Consider the following 21,188-nt stretch of genomic DNA (forward strand, 5'->3'; position numbering starts at 1 on the left):
GTGGCCGAATTATTTAATATTATTGGATGGTGGTGGCAAGGGGGTTATGTCCAACCCACACAGACCATCTGTCCAGTGGGAGAGGAGCTGCATCATCAAGAGTCTCCAGAGAAAGCATCACTGTCCACAATAGAATTAGGACTATAGTCATAAATGCATCCCACACACACACACACACACACACACACACACTCAGTCTGACACAAAAACATGCCACCCTCCTCCTCCTCCTCCTCCTCAGCCTACCTGACACTGATTCATGCAGGGAACCGTTGCAGGTGGCTGAACAGCAGGTACATCCAGTTTTTCGTTTGGGAGCTGGGGGAGCTTCGGACTCTCCCGCAGTTCAATCCTCACACCAGCAGCAGCACTTCACCTCCTCCTCTGTCGGTTTTACGAGCGCGCACGATTTACGCTCGGCGAAGTTAACCGACAAATTGGCACCGTCCGGACGCGTCGACGGCCTGTGTGTGTGTGTGTGTGTGAGTGACGGTTTTTTTCCCCCAGATCTCACACTCTCTACCGTTTGTCCTTAATTATTATCCAGCATGCACCTCTCCTCCTCCTCCCCGCTCCCTCAGTCGGTCGGGGCACCGCGGAGCGCGCATCCTGCAGCCGCCGGATCCACTCAGACAGACACGCCGCGTCTGTCACAATAAAGGCTGCTGTCATAATAAACCGGCAGCCCCTGTTGCACTTAAAGGGACCTTGGGGTTGCTGTGAGATTATGTTTGCTTCCTCTTTCTTTACCTCTATACGCCGGAAAGGGCATCTAGTCTCGTGGTCGTGTGTACAGCTTCAAGTAAGCCTCCTGGTGATTCCTCCCCATCTCAAATCCTAAACAGCGATGTGGTGTCAGAGCTGCTGCTGCTGCTGCTGCTGCTGCTGCTGCCTGGGAACCACATGAACAATATATCTGCACCAGACCAGGGGACTGGCGAGAGTTGAGGCTGCTCAGAGGTTGAAAAAAAAAAACTAACGCACCTTGCGATCACATTGTGATTTTTTTTGCAAACATGTGCGGATGCACAATGGAACGCGTCGTTGCATTTGGTGCCAAAACGATATTACTACAGCGGTGATGAGACCCGAGGACGAGGATCCATGTCAGCCGAATGAGCAACTGTATGATTTTCATCAGCAACCTCGGCTTGTCCATCAATTACTCACATGAGGTCCACGGTGAACACAGCCAGCAGATACCACCCGATCCCCGCTGCGCGCCCCCCCCCCCCCCCGCTGAGAGCTCGACCTTACCGGGGTGGCGAACCACGCGCTCTCCGGCTGTGGCTGTGTGTTTCCTTTTCCTCTTCACACCACGACCGGGCATTTGCGAATCAATTCAGTGGTGCGAGCGCGGGTCTCCTCCTCCTCCTCCTCCTCGTCGTCGTCGCCGGCGTGTGAATGGTGCATGTTGCGCGAACGTTGACTTGTCCACCCCCCCTCACACACACACACAACACGGTTCTTCCACGGTACGACCCGCCCCCCTGGGCGGCGGTGATTGGTCCAGAGGCTGCCTCCTCGACGTCTCCTCCGTCGCACGGTAAAGGAACAACACACACTCCCACACATCTGGATGCGACCCCGTGCGCAACTGGAGCGGTGTGGTTTTTTTTGTGGAAACGAGGAATTACGCGCAGGCATTGAAGGTGGGGGCGTCCCCCCCCCACACTTGAATGTAGTGCTTGTGTTTATTGCGGCATCATCATCCACAATGGGAGATAGCGATCGCGTCACATTTAGTGGAAATTGTGGTTTCGGATGCACCACCACTATACGGGCCGCCGCGGTGGTGGGGGTTTTGTACGAGGGACACAGGGAGGATTTTGATTGTTCTAAGTGTGTCTGTGAGATAAGACCAGTTGTCGACTGTAGGGGCACCAGCGACGTGAGGATGACATGTAAGATATTGAATCCAAATGAAGTGGGTTAATTGGGTTCTTTATTTCGGCGACAGACACATGCACGGGGAGCCCCAAAGTGCCAGAGATGTTAGGCATTTGCTATTATAGGTCTGTTTACAGTAAACCGCTTGCAGCAATTATTAAAGCTTTATATACAGTGAAGCGAATGTTTTCCAAACGATGTGTGGCCACCGCACCTTTGCGCATTTAACGGGGTGCTGCTGCACAATTTGCACGACGAAACAGCTGAGAGTGGCAGAGCCTCGTCGCCAGAGGGAAGCCGGCACATTTCTGACACTCTAGCGCCGCTGTGCGTCCAGACAAAGTCACACGCCTTTTCTTTCCTTGGCACCTTTCTCTCCTTTTCCCTGTGATGATTTCGACCCCGGCTCACGCTTCATCTCATCTCCATCACGTTTGTCTCTTTGGCCCCGACGCAGCGCTGAACCGAGCCCAGATAGCGGAGGCGGGCCAAGGGGCCTGGCGACACCAAATCGGTGGAGAGCAGCGGAGAGGCTTTCCGCGGATCAGTGACAGCTGTCACCGTCTGCATGTGGTTTAAGCAGCTTTTGGAAAACAGTAGGTGAGAAAGGGGAGCGTGGAGAATCAAAGTACCATCATTAAGTGTAGGTCTAATTGAACCCTGACGAGTTAAATCACAAATGTGTGGACACTAGTCTCCATGACAACTATGGAAAGTCCAATTAATGTGAAAGACAGAGAGGTGCTGTCGAAATATTCATACAACGATGTAGTAAGTGGACCTTGAGTTGAGATCCTCTTTTTTTAATGGGGGGGGAATTAAACATAAATAACATGATTACTTCACTATTAGTATTGTCATAATGTCAACCAGTGTTTAAGTATTAAGTATATTATTTCAACAAGATAAATAATGCACCCAAGGTGACAAGTGTCTTCACAAAAGGACAGAAGCTTTGTGCTGAGAAGATTGTGCTCTGCTCCACAACTTTGCTTGGGAACACCTGAGGACCCCTTCACGGACCATTTGCTAGTACCCACAGAGAACCTCATGAGTAAAGCGCAGTAGTCAATAGTAATTTAGCCAATTTGGCAGAATATTTCTTGTCTTTTCTGCCACTTAAAGCAGATGGACACTGTTTTTCAGTGGTTACTTGTAGACCCACTTATTTATGAGTGTCTTCGTTAGGCTACACCCTACTAACACTATTGGAGTCCACTAGCCATACAATAAACCCTCCCTCATCATGTCATACTTCTTTTTTTTTTTTTACAGAGGTGCTGATTCAACTTTATGATCGTCATGTCCAGGTTTTTTTTATTTTAAATATATCCTGTCTATGACAAGAGCAAGCATTTAAACGTTTAAGTAACGATGATAAGTAGAATGTTGCGATCTCCCACATTTTCCACGTGCCACGAATGCAGCATTAGGCTCCTCCCAAACCAGAAGTAAAATGCAAGAAGTGTCCGGTGTTTTGCCTCCTTGTCTGGCGGTAGTCCTCTTTTTGAATGAACGGGCAACTTTCGCTAATATACATCCTGTGATTTCGCTGTAAAAGCGGAGGACAACGAGTCACCAGGTGAGTGATGATGATGTATCAATATGAAACGATTGAATGCCGATACGAACAAACCCGGCTTATATTTTCGTTATGTGGCTTAATGAAACCTCACCTGCTCTGTCCTGACGACCTGTACAGGAGCTGCTCAGTTTACCATGGGTTTTCCTACCAGTGTTTTTTTTTCAAGTCAACCTAATAATATAAAAGCAATTTTTAGTTTGTATTACTGTTGATCGCCACACAGTCTCCTCATGTTATTCCGAGCTGCAGTGGTTGCATAATACATTAAAAACGCGGTCAGGGTTTCCCTCGATAATCAAATACTCTTTGTTGAATTCAAATTCATTTATAATATTAATTTGTCTATGTATTTATTTAACCTGATATAAACTCCGATTTCGTTTATTAGAAGTTCCGTTATAAAAACCTTTGCTCTTAATTATTTGCCAGTTTATTGTGAACTCTTTTGTCCCAGTCGGGATCCCGTAGAACGATGATGACGCTGGTATTTCCGTAGTGATCTCACCAGCTTTTGCTTCGTTATCACGAAGTCTGCTGTTCGGCCTAAGTTACCATGGTGATTTATCACGGTAAGAAATTAACTAGCCTCCTAGGACTAACCGGAAGTTATCTCGATAACGGCAAACCCTGCAAATCCGTGTTATGCTGCCGAGCAAATATTAGCAGTTGCTAATAATGCTAATAATGCTAACATGTATTCTCATTTTCTCTTAGTGATCCTACTGTTGGTTTTGTCCAGGGCTGCTGCAAGGTGAGCATATATCCCACTTTTAACTGCGTCTCAGATGATATGGAATGAAAACATTTTCGTGACAATGTGTTTAAACGATAAACCTCGCCTGGGATGTGTGGGAAGTTAAATAGAGACGCTTACATTTGGAAAAGCTGGACCAGAGGGGGGTAAAAAACAGGAGCTTAAACTTTCCAGTTATACAATGTTGTTGTTTTTACACATGAGAGGATCTGGTTACTCTGTATGCTCGTCCATGACCTTTGACCCTAAGTTCTGTCTGCAACAACCTCTTGTATAATCATCTACTTGTGACGTCACATCATGGGTGTATTACTTATATATAGAAATGTGCAGGAAAGCGTGTGAAGATGTGCTCTAACCGGCCTCTCTTCATTCTTTTCTTTCTCTCTGTCTCTCTGCCCCCCCCCCCCCCCCCCCCCCCCCCCCCCCCCCCCCCCCCCCCCACCACCTCCCTGTAGCCCGGGACAGGCAAACTTAACCAGCATGCTGGCACTGCAGGCGGAGCGGGTCATGACGCTCGGTGAATGGGAGGAACGCTGGCATGACGACAGAATTGGCTTCCATCAGCCTGACGTACACAAGTAAGAACCCTGCTACAGCCATCTGCAGTATCTCCTCAGTGGAATTATGAGGCAGAACAAAAGTCTTCTTAATGCATGACGGGACGACACCTTCCCCTCCGCTGAAATTGAGGGTTGGCTGACTATAAGAATTACAGAAGCAGGAAGGTCTGGTGGTTTGCTGTTAATAGTTGGTGTTTTCTGTTTTTTGTCAGATTGCTGGAGAACAACATTGAAAAAGTTCTCGCCGGACGGGCAGAAGTTTCCTTCTTCTTCCCTCTCTGTGGGAAAGCTGTAGATATGAAGTGGTATGAAAAACCCTTTACACCCAACAAGGATCACATTTGGTGTTTACATTTTCAGCTATTATGTTCAACCAAAAAATGCCAGTACCTATTAAGTAAATCCTACAGACGCTCTCTAATAAAAACATTATGTCAGTGACAAGTTTTCATCTTCCCTCTCCTCTCTGTGTGGATACCAGGCTGGCAGACATGGGCCATTCCGTGGTCGGGGTGGAGATAAGTGAGAAGGCTATAAAACAGTTCTTTGAAGAGAGCAACTTGACCTACAGTGAGGAGCCTGTCGCTGCCATTCCTGGAGCAAAGGTTTACAAGGTACGTGAAACAGTGAGGGATCATCATGCTTTCAATTGTAAGCTGCTTTCAGACATGCACTAATGTCTGGGACATTTTCCTGAACTTCTCAGGAGGGGCTGTATGTGACAATGTCCGCAAAAATGTTGCCCGTGAACTTTTCCTGTTTTCCCTTCCTGCTACATACTGTATACTGTATGTGTTAACATTAAAGGATGAGGAATGGCCGCTTACCTCTACATGTATTCCCAGACACGTTTTTTGATCCACTTTTATTTTTGTCCCACAGAGCTCAGAGAAAAATATCACTCTATATCAGTGTGACCTGTACAACTTCTCCAGGTAGGTAACGAGTGAGTGTGTTTGTTCTCCTTTTGAATAAAGAAGTTAAATTTAGCACTTACAGTGAAATTTTCCTCAACGTCACAGCTCCATCCATGGTCAGTTCGGGGCAATTTGGGACCGGGGGTCTCTAGTGGCCATCAACCCACAAGACAGAGAAAAGTAAGAGACTGAATTCGTAATTTGACTTTTCCTGTAAAAAGTTTGGTCATTTATTATACTGTATATAAAAGTTTAATATTTTGTCATTTAACCATACATCCCATTTTAATCTCTTACATTACCACAGGTATGCTTCGCTCATAATTTCTCTCATGGCCAAAGACTGCAGATACCTTCTGGACACTTTGCTGTACAACGCTGAATTACATAAAGGTACCTGTTCATATTGTGACTTAAACACGTGTGTGTGTGTGTGTGTGTGTGTGTGTGTGTGTGTGTGTGCGCGTTTCCTTCTGCTTATCATTTAATTTAGCATTTTGTTTTCATTTGATGAAAGATAAAACCATATCTTTGACCATATTTGTTTTTCAGGTCCTCCCTTTCTTGTGCCAGACGAGCAAGTGCACAGCCTGTTTGGTGAGTGTTGCTAAGAATGATCGTGGCTGAGTGTGTGTCTGTACTTCATCATGAAACAAAGCCCCTGTAAATTAACCAAAAAACTATGATTCTAATGGAAGTGATACTTTATTTTGAAATCTGAGAACTTTATGTTTGTGGGCTAACCAGGCTGAGATCATTTTTAATGGTGTATAATCTTTTTTCCTCAGGGAGCAGCTGCAATATCGAGCTGCTGCAGTCGGTGGATGCCTTGACAGACAGATATCGAGGCTGGGGGCTGGACTCCCTCACTGAAAACGTGCACCTCGTCACTCTGAAGGCATAAAACCCATCTTGTGCGAATAAAAGCTCATTTTATTCTGTAAGACTTCAGTCCTGCAAGAATTATATGCATGGAATGATATTTAGCTGCTGACAGCTGCTGTGCAATAATGAAAATATTAACACTCGCAAATATTTCATACATCTAATAAGACCATTTTTCTCAAATGACTCTTTGAGTAATCCCTTGGGCCCTTGGAAGAACTTTATTTTTATAGCAATTCTCGTAGCATGAAATGCAGCTCAAGCTGCTTTACCAAATGGGACAGAAGTTTAAAAACATTAGATAAAATAAAAGATGTGGTCCAATTTTTTTAAAAGCAGTAAAATAAGTTTTGAGCCGTTTTTTTAAATGCTCCAACAGAGGATGCATGTCTAATATGCAGTAGTGGGAGTTTGTTCTAGGACTGCAACTAATGATTTTTTTCATAATTGATTAATCTGTTGATTATTTTCTCGATTATTCAATTAGTTGTTTGGTCCATAAAATGGTGAAAAATGTCGATTGTGTTTCCCAAAACCCCAAGACGACGTTTTGATTTGTCCACATGCCAAAGATATTTAGTTTACTGTCACAGAGGAGCAAAGAAACCAGAAAATAGTCACATTTAAGAAGCTGAAATCAGAGAATTTTTTATTTTCCCCCCATAAAAACTACTCTATAATCAATTAATCGATTATCAAAATAGTTGGCGATTAATTTAGTCGTCGATTACTGATCGATTAACAGTTGCAGCTTTTTCAATATTTTTATGCAGTTTTTTTTGTGGCACGTTCAGCAAGCCAGCACTGTGCGACCTCAGTGTGCAGCTTATGTCTTAATATTTTTATGATTCGCAAATAAAATCATTCTGCATTCATGGTTCGGTTGTGTTTTTTTTGGAGGCGCTCTAGAGGTCGGAGGCCAAACCCGCCTGGAGGATGATCAATGCTTGATGTAAGGCCTGACTCAACAAGCAGCTTATTTTCCCCAAATGAATGTGTTTTTTCAGATTATATTTGAGCGCAAATGTGCATCCATGCTCTGTCCTCAGGTTGGCTGAGATATGTACATTGAACCATAGAGGGCGCCAGAGAATTAGAAAGAGCCTGAGCCCTGCTCACATGAGCACATACAAATTAATAATCTTTTAAAGGACAGGTTGACTTTTTTTTCCTCAAATCTGTCAATGTTCACATGGCCATGAAAAGATCCCTTTATGATGCAGCTCCAATCTTTTTGCAACATCCTCCCTCCGCCGGGACTTCAACAACCTTCAAATGAGTGCAATTTAAAAGAAGGTCTCATTAATTTCCCTAGTTTTCAAAAGCTTTATTTCTTTCGGACTTGCGTCTTGAGCAGCTGTGGCGCTGGTTTGCCACACAGCGCTTGAAGGCCGTCAAATAGTTCTGACATTGAGCGTTGTTCTGCGCTCAAACACATCTTCTTTTTAGAAAAGAAAGCGGCGCTCTGACACGGTGGTTGAGCACAGAATTTTGGACTCGTGTCAAAGCCACGAATAGAGGTCAACCCATCACACTGCTTCCACCACATAATCCACCTGGTGTGTGTGTGTGTGTGTGTGTGTGTGTGTGTGTGTGTGTGTGTGTGTGTGTGTGTGTGTGTGTGTGTGTGTGTGTGTGTGTGTGTGTGTGTGTGTGTGTGTGTGTGTGTGTGTGTTGATTTGTACAAGATGGCTCGGTGGGTGCAATTCACAACCTCTTGCTTCAATATGTTATATTCACCTTGACTGCAAATAAGCTTCCAATTCATGTGTTGTTGTTTTTGTTTTTTTCATGTGACCTGACTGACCGACCTGTCATCCTCTACTCGCACATTGAGACTCTCAGAGCTGTTGAGGCCTCATCTGCTAGAAAACAAAAATGGAGCTTTAAGCCGGTCCGAGTCAAGGCCGCCAGTCCGCCATCTGTGAACGCCGACAGCAGGGAGCGGAACAGAGCGGCGTTTTTTTCCGGAGCGCCGGCCGATGCCCGGTGGCCCCCTAATGAATCAGTTGGTGGCAGGAGATGTTGACACAACACAGGTGCCCATTGCTTTTGACAGGCTTCGGGCCCAGTCTCTAGCCAGAAGGGCGGACAGGGGGAGAAAGACAGTGTCACGCTTGCAGCGGCGGCGGCAGCCAGCGGCTTGTTGCCTGCTCCGCTTGGGACCCTTTTTTCCCCCGCGCAGAAATAGCTGTCGTGACCTTTTAGAAAACACAGGCGAATAAGTGGCGGCGCCTGCGTGCGTGCGTGCGTGCGTGCGTGCGTGCGTGCATGCGTGCGTGCTCCGAAGAGTATAGATGCTGGAATGAAAATGGACTGAGTGTCTGATCAAATGAGCTGAAGAGCAGGTGACACTCTTCACTCAGTTCTCCCCTTTTTTTCCTCCCCCCCCCCCCCCCCGGGTGTTTGTACAGCTTCTTTCTGTCCTGTGGCCCGGGTGGTGTTTGGCAGGAAGGACCCGAGGGACGTGTCGGTACTCTGACACTTTGGACTCGACAGGACTGATGGGCACTCGGGAACGACCCCCCGCGGCCGCTTAATGGTTGAGAGAAGAGGCCCCCCCTCCCCCCTCCCCCCTCCCCGACGGGACGGGATGTGATGAGATTGCTCATTCGAGCACAGGTACGTCAAAGTGAAGGTAAAGGTTGGGTTAGGTCATTTTCTTTTAAAAAAAAAAACAAGAATTTCAGATGGAGACGAGAGTGACTGCACTTTTTAGAAAGGGTCGACTACAGTACACAACAACTGTGACGTTTATAAACGTGAGCATCGGTCTGCCTAGGAGGAGGTAACCCTGTCTTTACCTTTCCACTGTTTGTGTGGTTGGTGTGTCTGATTCTTTATGTACGTGTGTGTTTCTATGCACACACGTACATATTTACAAACCCATTGTAACCTTGTGCTTCAGCGTGGCATGTTTCTCTTTGACCTTGGAAAGCACTTTGGGCTAAATGTGCTTGGAAAGTGCTGTTGAGAAGTTTTTTTTGTTTTGTTTTTTTCCATAACTTCTGTGAACATTAGCCATTCACTACCAAGTGAAAACGAACAAGGTTCCATTCCGACCTTCAGACGGCTCCTTTGTCCTCAAAATTGCGCGTCTGGTGCACGCCCAGGCAGGAACATCATGCACCTGTGTTTCCATTCTACGTTCTATTCTTCAACCGAACCGCTCAACCAACAAAGCCGTTGGCAGGAAGCTCGCGGCGCGGGGGGCCTCGTTGGACGCGTCGATGCAGTCTCCCGCGCGAAGCCGATCATCGAACGTACAAAATTGTCATTGCTGTGGACTAACGTGACCAGACTTTTCTCCGGGGGCTGAGTTTAGGTCCTCCGGCAGCTCTAAAGTGCCCGTTGGTGTGAACGTAAGCGTTGACGGTTGTTTTGTCTCCGTGCGTCTGGCAACCTGTGAACCAATCCTCTCGCCCCAACGCCACCCGGGATTGGCCCCTTCGCCTCCGCCACCTCCGAAGGGATAAGCGGTATCAATAATAGATGGACGGACTTTTTCCTGTATCCGTCTCGCAGCTCCCTCCCTCCGGAATGTGCCATTTGTAAATTCTCATGTCGGAACCATCGATGTGTTTAACCAGCCGGCAAATGACCTTAAGAAGCTCAGACACTCAGTGTGTGTGTGTGTGTGTGTGTGTGTGTGTGTGTGTGTGTGTGTGTGTGTGTGTGTGTGTGTGTGTGTGTGTGTGTGTGTGTGTGTGTGTGTGTGTGTGCGTGTGTGTGTGCGCGTGCGATAAGACGTCATGTCAGGATCCTGTATAACTGGAGTGTGATTGATGTGGACAGATTCGTAGCTCCGTCTGATATAGGAACGACGGCCTGACAGACGGTTTTATGTTGGCTCTGCCGGCTCTGACACAAGATTGGCACTTGTGTAAGCTGCCGGAGGCCCGGGGCTCCTTTCCCTGCTGTTAGGTCGAGTCCAAACAATCAAAAACAATGGATTTGAAGCAGGCTCCCCACCCTGGTGGTGGATACGCACAAGACGATTTGAACTAGCCGCACCACCACTTCCAAACTGTCTTGCAGACACTGGAAAAAGAAAAAATCTATTTGATTATATATTTGGGGTATTTCTTTCCCGAATACCGCATGGATCTTGTGTGTTTGGCTACAAAATCAGCTTTTTCCTTTGGATGTTTTCACCACAAGTATCATGGAATATGTGAAGTATCGCCCCTCTGATGCTTTTAATTCCCTAATGTCATTACAGTTTCTTATATATATATATATATATATGAAATTAAATTTAGTCTCCTCTTTCTTTCTTCCTTTCTTTCTTTCTTTCTGAGACAGTTCCGTCTGTCAGGGACCCAGAGACCCTATGGAGAAGAGAAAAAAACAACAACAAAGGAGATGAGTGAACGAGCAGCACACGTGTGTGTGTGTGTGTGTGTGTGTGTGTGTGTGTGTGTGTGTGTGTGTGTGTGTGTGTGTGTGTTCGTGTGTGTGTGTGTGTGTGTGTGTGTTCGTGTGTGTGAAAGCGACAGAGTGTTTTGAGGGTTTCCATCAGCATATAATGCAGACACGCGTGCGTAGATTGGAAGATGTGTTTCTTCTTCGGCACATGCTGACAGGGTCAAAAACTGAGAGGAGGATTCAGGGTAGCAGCTGAGTCTCTGCTCATGTGTGGCTCATTTTCAAAAGCGGCTCCCTGGACTGTCATCACACACACACACACACACACACAGGTCGTACTCGATTTGCCTCAGAATTTAAATCAGTTTCCTATTTGCCAGCCGGCGGTGCTGTTGAATAAACAATATAACGAAATCCACGACAACGTTGAGTGATATTCAATTCCCACACGAAGAAAAAAGCCCTGCACATCGCAATGCATGATTCACCTCGCACGATCTGTATGTGCAGGAATGAAATCGCACGGCCTCCTCGCAGAGTTTACTTGTCGTCCCAGTCGGTGATCACCTTTTTTTTGTTGTTTTCCTTCCTTTTTTTCCGTCTAGATCGCCGAAGGCTTAGCCACAGAACACTGTCAGCCTGTGTCCCTGTGCTGCCTCACACCAGGCTGACAGATACATGAACCGGTGCCACGTTCTCACACACACACACACACACACACACTGCTCTCGGCAGCAGAAGGGGCTTTGCCTTCGCCCTAATTGGCTGCGTAATCTGGGACACCAGGAGCCGAGTTAAGCCCTCGGAGGAGGGGAAGGATGAGGCCTGGGAAGCTTTGCAGTGGGGGGATGGGTCCCAGGATACTTTCTTTTTTTTTTTTTATGCTTTTAATTATTTGATTTCTTTATTGATTGCATTTCCTCAAACATACAGCATGATAAAGTCAAGTCCTCCCCCGTCCCTTTGCCAAGTTTCTCCCTGCTGTTGTTTGTTTGTGCTCAGGTCACAGCAGAGGAGCCATTCGTTGAGCACAAAGCAAGTCGCGCGGGTCGAGTGGGACCAGTTACGCCTCCTCCCATCTTCCTCCGCTGCACGCGCGCCCCGATGGCACGCTCTCACTTCCCCCCTCGCTCGTCTCAACCCCTCGTTCTCCTCGTCTTCCTCCTCCAGTGCGGCGTGGCGGAGCGGTCAGAGACACCCGACGGGGCGAGACCTGCCCTTATCGGTGTGGACGGGTACCTCTCCCTGGCCCCCGACCGAGCAATCAAAGAGGCGCTACTGCTGTGAAAGGGAACAGCAGAGACTGAATCTACAAGGGTGTGTGCAGGTTGTAGTATTTACCGCTGCCTTCAAGAGGTAGTTCAAGTTCAGCTGTCGTGCCGCGAGTTAAAGTGAGGGGAGGTGATCCCACGCCTGTCGACTGGGTCGCCGGCCAAAAACCCACCTCTTATTACCTCCTAAAGGCTCCTTTACGCTGCCTTCACGTACGATCAGAGATACCACTGTTTCAAACATGTAAACCCGCCACTCACGGCCTCTTTCGGCGCGGTAGTTAAGCAAATATAAAAAGATTCACTAGGGGGCAGCACAGAGGCGGCCGCGTTGTAATCGGCAGCGCTTGTCGTTTATTAACTCGCAGAGTCTCTCGGCAAAAAAGTTCCGCCGTTGCTGCGATGTCTTCCGCGGTGTCCTGTGGTCATCTCACTTGTGCAAGACAAACTCCGGAGAATGTCCGGACGCAATTTCTGGCGGGGCATCTTCCGGAGTTCATGTCGGAAAACCGCTTTTTGTGCCACTCCACAACGGCTAACACTTCTGGTTGGATGGTGATGGGCCAAAATGTGTTTCACCTGATCGTAACTCGTCCAAACTAACACAATTTTTAATTTTCACAATGACAGTTCCAGCAGTCGACATGAAAAATGTTAACTGGCTGTTAAACCACATCGAGTTTCAGCTCAGCATACAGTTAAATGCAAATATTATATTGTCAATATTAAGCCCCTGATGCACATTTACCTTCACGCTACAGTCTGCGTTTCACTCCTCCGTCTCATTTTCTCTGGTCTGGAGTGAAACGAGCGTTTCAAGGGAGTCACCTTGTAGCCGTCGAAGAGGCCACGTGCGATTTATGTGGCCGAGGCGGTGCCTGAGGAATTGTGCTCGTCAGTCGCTTGTGATCGGGAGAGTTGAAGGGTGTACTGTGCACAAATGGGCAGACTATTATCAGGTGGGATTAGTGGTTTTCTAAAAAAAAACAAAACCCTTAAAAAAGAAAGGTTCGAGGAAAAAAATAATGCTGTTTTCCACCTTTCTGAAGCATTTTCAGTGATCTGGAAATTTGACGTCAGGGTGGAAGACGGAGCCGGCGGTGGTTTGACACAGAGTGAGGATTTCTTTTATTTATTTTCTATGTTATTGTCTCCTTTTAATGGAATCATTCAAAAAGGAGCGTCTATGAGTGTGTGTGTGTGTGTGTGTGTGTGTGTGTGTGTGTGTGTGTGTGTGTGTGTGTGTTGTAGAAACCCTTACACAGAGACTAAAGGCAAGGCGAAGGTAGAAGGGAACGTGTGACTGAATGCACAACAAAGTGGAAACCAGTTTTCAAGGTAAAATGAAATAAAAGTGCATGTTTTCAAAACTAAAAATAGATTACAGGCACACATTTGCTTTTTGAAGCACACCTTTTAATTCTATTTAAAATAAAGAAGTATTATAAAGATTTTTTGGGGGGTGTGTGGGTAAGCAATCTTTTTTTTTTACCAGCAGGGGGCGACTTTGTCCATAAATGGCTGAACCCTGGGTCCAAACCTGCATGAAACCCATGTTAATAGACTCCACCTCTCTCCTCTGTACAGCGTTTTCATATAAATGTCATACGTCAAGAAGTGTGCGTTCATCATGCATGACGAGCGACCAATCAGATGCGTTCAGGGACATCCAACACAACAAGGGCCTGATTATAGTTGATCAGCGGCTCGAACTTAATTGGATTGATCATCATCATCATCATCATCATTGTGCTGCAATTATCGATCATTATAGAGACGTGGTGGAGATAATCCCCCCCCCCACACACACACACACCTCTCTCGTGCAGTCTCTTAATAAACCGACATCCCCCGTGTGGCAGATTCAAGGAACAAAACCAAAACAATATAATCAATAGCAATTGCCGCGAGGACCGATGAACAAAACGATAATATAATTGTTGCGCAAATTATTTTGGGCTCCATCCGCCCCGCAAGTTCTCGCGGTGACTCGAAGCTTAGAAGGCGAAGAAGAGAGAGAGAGAGAGAGGGAGGGAGGGAGAGAGAGAGAGAGAGAGAGAGAGAGAGAGAGAGGGGGGGGGGGGAGGGAGAGAGAGAGAGAGAGAGAGAGAGAGAGAGAGAGAGAGAGAGGGGGCTGCGCGTCTCGTGCGTATTTCACTGGCACCAGGACGCACGCGGAGGACTAACTGCCGTTGGCCGCGCGCACTTATGTTCTGTCAAATTTATACAGAATAAAAAAAAAGAAAGGAATAATAATAATTCCATTAGTTATAATCGTAAGAAGAGGAGAAGGAGAAGTAGTGCCGGGTGTGAGGTGTGTGAGTGAGTGTGTGTGTTGGGGGGGGGGGAGGTGGAATAACCAAAAAACGCAACACGTATCCGGTGGGATCCCACTGCTGCGCGAGCGAGACGCGGCAGGAGTTCGGAGCGAGGGTCTGCGAGGAGAGCGACAGAAGAAGGAGAAGGAGAAGGAGAAGGAGAAGAGGGGGCACTGAATCGCCTCCGTGACAACGCGCTTGAACATCGAAATATAATAATCCAGAGGAATAATGAGGAACGTTTGGATAATTCTGACCCTCGGCCTGACCGCCGCGCTCTCCGGGGAACGGGTAAGTTTCTCTCCCTCTCTCTGTGTGTGTGTGTGTGTGTGTGTGTGTGTGTGAGAGTGTGTGTGTGTGTGTGTGAGTGTGTGTGTGTGTGGGGGGGGGGGGACTTAACAGCAGTGATATGGAGCGGAGTGGGAGAACGACCACTCTCTGCTTCTGCTTCTGTATTTATTATTTCTTTTGCAGATTTTTCATGTCTCCATTCTGGGCAACAATAACAAAAAAATCCACGTTGCTCCAATCTGTTCTCTCTGTGAAGGAATAAAGGTTAAATCTTCTTTTTTTTTTGGTTGTTGCCACTTCTCACTTCGACTTACACACATTTACCTTTTTGCTCATTTGAAGTCGCTTTATGAAATACATCTGACACGCTCAAAATTTGCCCATATACATGTTCAGCGTCGTGTTCATTTTTGCTTCTTTGTGCACTTTTACTTTTAAAGGCACAGTCAAGGTTTTACTTCACCTGATTGTTTCTGTTGCTGAAAAGCTGAGAGTGTGTGTGTGTGTATGTGTGTGTGTGTGTGACATCTGAAATGAAGGATGTGATCTGTGAACTTCAGACTGTTACAGGGAGAATTGCAGCAGCCGCAGTGATTTGTTGTTTCATAGATTTTATTCACTGAGCAAACGTCCTGCTCGCCTGATGGATGCATCTTTGTCTTGTCTGCCTTCTTCTCTCTTTTTTTTTTTGGTGCAAAGACCTTGACATTTGAAATGAATAGGTGCTCCCCTGAGCACCATCACCCCCCACCCACCCCCTCCAAAAAAAAAAAATCGAATTCCCAATCCTCCCATCCAACAGCAGCCCGATTTTAAAAAATCCATACTTGTGTGTTACTGCCTCATCCCTGCATGTTGTTTCCTTCCATTTGGTTTCAGGTTCCAGTGTCTAGTTGCCACTGCAACTTGCCCCGGGGTTGTTGGCTGGAACGGCAGATTTTTGGCACTTCCATGTGCAGTGCCTCCCTCTTGTCATTATCGTCCCCCCCCCCCCCCCCCCCCCCCCCTGTTGTTTCTCTGTGGGCTGTGACTTGTCGCCTCCTCCTCTGTTCGAGCCGCTTGTCCAATTAGCTGATTCACACACTTTTGTTTTAATGACTCATTGTTTTGCATGAGGTCTCCATCACCGGAGCACTTTGTCTAAGTAAGTTTTCACAGAGGCAGCATCTGTGAGCCAATATATCATGTTGGACTATGGTAAAATCATAGATTGCGTATACAAATGAATGTAGTCCGAAGTCGTATTCTCTGGAATCACCAGCAGAGGGCGACTCCGCAGGTTGCAAAAATAAGTCCGCTTCTACGAGAAAATGATTTCTAGAGTCAGTAAGCGTTTCCCCGAAGGAGTGCACGGTTTCAATCTCTAGTTTTTCTTCAATGCAGCGTGGTGTTCGTTGGGTATGTGACAGCTGGTCCGTCCAATCGGTGCACGGTCACAGGTGTAGGTGGGCGCAACAACAAACATGGCGCTGACCAAAATGCTAATCTCAAGGCTTTTCAAACGGCGGTTCACAGCCATGCGGGGGGGGGGGGGGGGGGGGGGGGGGGGGGGGGGGATCACGGTGGGCTGCCAGTTGCCACTGATATTTTTGATGGCCACTTAAAGGAGGGTTTCCCCTGACTTTTGACAGGCGTGAGAATGCTCATCAGAGGGCATGCTTGATTATCATCATCATCATCATCATCATCTAGGTGACTGTACAAAGTGTGTGTGTAACACACACACACTTTATCCTCATCGATACCCCGTCCCCCGTCCCCCGTCCCCCGTATATCTGTGTCCCACGAAGACCTCGGTGGAAATTGACACGTGCCATTGATTCCCAATAGTTGCGCTGGTGTTGACAAGTGTCTGATAACCTGCTTCGGGGCACATCTGTCCGGGGTTTTAATTACCCCGTCACATCGCAGCTTCTGAAAATGATTTCCTTCGACTGAGCCAGAGAACTGATTCTCCCACAGTCCTATACGATCTGTCTAGATTTGTCTAGGCACCATTCATGCCCCTTTTTTTTTACTTAGAAAAACCTCTGTGGAGTGATATTGTCATGCTGCCGGACCCATGCTGTTGTGCCGTGATCGTATCTCTTGTTATTGGATGAGCTCCGCCAGGTCGTGAACACCGGGGCTGTGACCGTCCGCAGCTCTTTCTCTCAGACGCTAATGTTTTCCACTCCTCTGCTTTCCGAGTACAGTATAAATATATATATATATATATATATATATATATATATATATATACATATATTTTTATATATACGTATATATATGTTCAGCCCCCCCACCGTGTTTCGGTACACGGCGCTCACCAGATGTCGGAGGCCTGTAATTTGCGTCATGTTTCCGAGGGAAGCGAGGGTGTCGCTCACCTCCCTCTTCACGTCTGGTGATTTACAGGAGGGCTCTTCGCGCTGTCTCGCTTCTCCGATGCCGGACTCAAAGGAGTCGTCACTTCAGAGGGGAGGAGGGGGGTGGACTCTCAGATGCCTGAGGAAGCAAACTGGAGCGTGATGGAACAGGGTTAGGGGGAGCGAAGTGGGACGATGGAGAGGAGACGGGACTAGAAATTGCATGGAATGTCCAAGTTCAAGGGATTTTTTTTTTCTGAAGATTCCACATATGTGTATATATGTTTTGTTTTTTTTCTCCCCGGCATTTGTATTGGACTGACCCCATGACCCCCGTTCAGGAGGATGAGGATGCAGGGTGATGGCAGGGTCTTCGTCTCTCCTCGGAAGGGCAAGTGAGGTCAGATCAACGTGATGAACTGCCGTCATTTGGTTTTAAAAAGAAAAGGCCAGAGAAGAACCCTGATTCAATTCCAAGGGGTGGAAAGGCCAAAGCAACAAATACAAGACTTCAAGCCCTTGATGGCTTTTCGAGTTTGGGGTTGGGGGGGGGTGGGGGGGGTTAAGATGCAGGCTCTGTGTTGTGAGGGATTTATTATCCAGGGCTTCATCCATCTTCCTGTGTTCTCATTTTAAAACGTCTTCGTCCAGTCAAGTGTTTAAGCTCTGTGTCAAAACCTCCGTAACGTCACGTGACCATTCACGTACGCTCGGGCACGCGCGCGCCGCTGTGGACAGGAAGCAGATGGACTGCTTTGCCTACTTATAGCGCGTAGTGACGTGGATGTCATCATCTCGGCCCCGCAGCTTGTGTTTGAGTTTCAGTTTTTCCGATTTGCGTGCGAGTTTTTTGCGTCTGCTGATTCTGTGGCAGTGAAATGAACAGCGCACACACACACACACACACACACACACACACACACATCGGCGCACGTCCTCTTTCATTCTCGGATGCAGCAATAAGAACAAATAAGCCAACGCTACCATTTCCCTTCGGGTGGATTGATATGAAGGTTCTTATGAATCCTGAAAGCATGTTATTTTCCGCTGCTCTTGATGCTTTTTGTTTTTTCTCCCTCTAAATCCTCCCCGACACCCCTCTCCAAGGCTTTTGAACCGAATGAAACACTTTTACCTATTTCCGTCGCGAAATAGCACAGGGGTTTTTTTCCGAAACGACGCGCGTACATTCCGGATGTTCATTGCCTTCTCCCGCGATTAAAAAGCGCTACCCTTCCCATCTCGAGCGCTTTGTCTCCACAATCCACTTCGCGGCGATCAAGTGAAATGCCCATCAGTGGCGGTCGGACCCTTTTTTACGTCGTTCTTTTATTCATGAGGAGAGAGATTATGAAAGCGGGCGGGCGAGCAAGGAATAACACGCAAGGATACAGAAAATGACAAAAGCGTGAAATAAGAAAGAAAGGATGTCGAAGAAGAGGAGCCAGAGAGCCTGCTCCACATTTAATGATGCTCTTTTATTTATTTTTTTTACATGAACCTAGAGTTCGTCAAACTGACGACACGACCGAAATCTGCCACTGACACACATTGGAGGGGAAAGAGGAGTTTCTTCCTCCGCAGAGCAACTCCTCTCCTCACTTCGGCCCTTCCGGGGGGTGGGACGGGTGGGAGGGGGGGGGGGGGGGGGGGGGGGGGGGGGGGGGGGGGGGGCGGGGGGATTCACTCTGTCGGCCCGTCTGCCTGGCATTATGCAATCGCTAATGGACTCCACAGAAGGCAGGGGGGGCCGGTTCGCTGCTGGACCACTGAAAGCTCGACCTGCAACCACTCTACCCCCCCCCCCCCCCCGTCGGCTTTTTCCTGCATCGCTCCCCCCTCCATTGCCACATCCCTTTGCCAGCCCGTCGTTACCGCGGCGCCTTGGATGGGGCCCGAGGAAACGGTGGCACAATATTTCCTCTCTCCGGCAGCTGGAAGGAACGAAGGGAAAAGAATATCTTTTCCCATTTTCTTTTTTCTTCTTCTTCTTCTTCTTCTTCTTCTTCTCCTTCTTCTTCTCCTTCTTCTTCCACTTCCCTTAACATGTGAGCGCTCGCACTGACTTTTTCTAACATCTGCCGGACGCATGTGTGTGTTCTAAGACGCCCCCCCTCCCCCCCCCTTCCTCCTCTTCCTCCTCCTCTTCCTCCTCCTCTTCCTCCTCCTACTCTCTCTCTCTCTTGTCGACGAGTTGGACGGGGCTCGTAGTTTGGCGGCGGCCTGTGCATACTAGCGAAGACTCACAAACAGTCTCAACTCTGTTGACGGTGCATGTGTTTCTGTGTGCTGCTTTTGTGTACTGTTTATGCACAATTTTTTATACGGCTGTGTGTGTGTGTGTGTATGTGTGTGTGTGTGTGTGTGTGGACCCAGCCAAGGAGGCATAGGGAAAACCCATCAGGGAGATGCGGCTGCCGCGACGGCAGCGCTGGTTTGTGCCTCTGGCCACAGCCGCCGTGGACCAGCGGACTTATCGGAGGCAGACGGCACCGAGCTGCATGTGTGCATGTGGCAGTCGGGATGAAAACATTTAGACCCGGTGCCATTAGTCTTGTTTCTCCCCGCTTCCTCCTGTTCCCACCCTCTTTATTCCGGCTATTTCTTTCTATTTAATTAGCCTGGCAAATGGAAACTTCCTTGGCAGCACTGTGGTGGGCGGGGGGGGGGGGGGGTTAAGATGCAGGAGAAATGGGGAAAACCCCGTGTCAGGACGTCTGTTTTCTTCCTTTCCTTCTCTTTCGCTCTTTCTTTCTATTTCTCTACTGCCTTCCAGGTTCAGAGGAAAAGAAGAGGGGGGTGAAGGGAAATAAATGAGAGGAGTGGGAGAGAGGGGGGGGGGGGGGGGCGTCGGGGGTGTGTGAACGCCTTTTGGTATTCAGGTTTTCCCAGGCCAGGCAGGAGCTGTGTGTGTGCGAGGTGTGAAGAGTGTCTGACTCGGCAGGGGGGCGGAGTGACGGAGACCGGCCCATGTGGCCAACACGATGGTATTTGGTGTGCGACCACTGCGCGGCTCTGCTCAGTGGACAGTTTGTAAGAGCTGTGGGAACTTCGAGAGAAGTTTTCTAATGAGAGGTTTTTAAAATGGCTGGTTAACAGTGAGTAAAAAAAAACGGACAACAAAATATGTTCATTTTACAATCATGGTCGACAAAGAAAGGCAGCAGATGGGAAGCTGGAAGTAATTTCAAAAGCTATTAGAAAACAGTAGTAATTGGTTATTGAAGTAGTCACCCAGCTGACTGAGCCACTTTTTTTTCCCACATTAAATCTTAAAAAAACGAATCTTACGTTGGTTATTTGATTGTGTTTGCGATTACAAACAGCTGAATTTCCGGGGGAAATATCCTCTACGGAAATCTCAAGATGACTCTCTAACGTTGTTATTGCGCAGGTCGTAACCCTGTAACCGCTCTGGTGAACCGCGGTTTCTATTCCAGAGCGTTTATTGTAAAAAAACAAAAACCTAAGTCTGGAGCAGGGACATGGAAACAGGATAAAGATCTTAATACGATTCAAATGAAACCAATATTAGAATTTGGGAGGAACGGCTTCCTGAAAGATGCCGTGCATGGAATTTCTTAAAAAAATTGGCAGAAACGTAGTTGGTGGTGAAAGGTCAACTTTCCAATGTCGTAACTCGCGAGCAGGAAGGGCCACATGATGTGAACACGCTTGGTGATGCACAAATGAATAAAAAAAAATGTAAATAAAAATAATAAAACCCCAAAAAACAACAACACATAATTGGCCATAACTCAAGAGCTGATGTGCAGATTGTGACAAATGACTAATATGATAAAATGACGACACTTTATGTCCAAAAGGTCAAAGGTCAACTGCGCTGTGACATCATTTTGTTTGGGAAAAACCGCCATAACTCAGGAAAGAGAAGGGGACTTTGTCGCCCACATGTCCTGCAGCTTGATTGGCTGGCGGAGGTTTTCCAGTCTTGAGGTGTTCCTTTACTGTGATTATCATATGTTTTTGCAATAGCA

The 21,188-nt window shown here is 47.4% G+C and overlaps 3 protein-coding genes across 6 annotated transcripts in view; 2 read left to right on the forward strand and 1 right to left on the reverse strand.

Moving 5' to 3' along the window:
* Positions 1–1,453, reverse strand: part of LOC118292050 (exostosin-1c) — a 69,160-nt gene extending 67,707 nt beyond the window's left edge. The window contains exon 1 of one of the 3 annotated variants that reach the window (XM_035620706.2): positions 1,258–1,453. The gene's annotated coding sequence lies outside the window, so the exon portion shown is untranslated. Of the gene's footprint in view, positions 1–246; positions 1,109–1,170 lie in introns of those variants that run through there. The other 2 variants (XM_047330204.1, XM_047330203.1) reach the window with 2 other exon arrangements.
* Positions 1,454–3,329: 1,876 nt separating this feature from the next.
* Positions 3,330–7,469, forward strand: LOC118292324 (probable thiopurine S-methyltransferase). Of its 2 annotated transcripts, XM_035621199.2 has the most exons (11): positions 3,342–3,472; positions 3,930–4,044; positions 4,190–4,226; positions 4,688–4,810; positions 5,005–5,097; positions 5,274–5,406; positions 5,675–5,727; positions 5,815–5,889; positions 6,017–6,102; positions 6,262–6,306; positions 6,498–7,469. In XM_035621199.2, the coding sequence occupies exons 2-11, from the start codon at positions 4,029–4,031 to the stop codon at positions 6,611–6,613; spliced, it is 777 nt and encodes a 258-aa protein (XP_035477092.1). In that variant the 5' UTR covers positions 3,342–3,472; positions 3,930–4,028; the 3' UTR covers positions 6,614–7,469. The 2 variants fall into 2 exon arrangements, with proteins under 2 accessions (XP_035477093.1, XP_035477092.1); XM_035621200.2 differs by lacking the exon at positions 3,930–4,044 and having other exon boundaries at positions 3,330–3,472.
* A 6,899-nt stretch (positions 7,470–14,368) lies between these two features.
* The window catches only part of sdc2 (syndecan 2), a 38,783-nt gene continuing 31,963 nt past the window's right edge, over positions 14,369–21,188 (forward strand). The window contains exon 1 of the mRNA XM_035620879.2: positions 14,369–14,842. Coding sequence (XP_035476772.1) covers positions 14,783–14,842 — 60 coding nt within the window. The 5' untranslated portion in view covers positions 14,369–14,782. The remainder of the gene's footprint in view (positions 14,843–21,188) is intronic.

The sequence above is a fragment of the Scophthalmus maximus genome, chromosome 22 (genome assembly GCF_022379125.1).
Source record: "Scophthalmus maximus strain ysfricsl-2021 chromosome 22, ASM2237912v1, whole genome shotgun sequence".
In the NCBI taxonomy this organism is placed as follows: Eukaryota; Metazoa; Chordata; class Actinopteri; order Pleuronectiformes; family Scophthalmidae; genus Scophthalmus; species Scophthalmus maximus.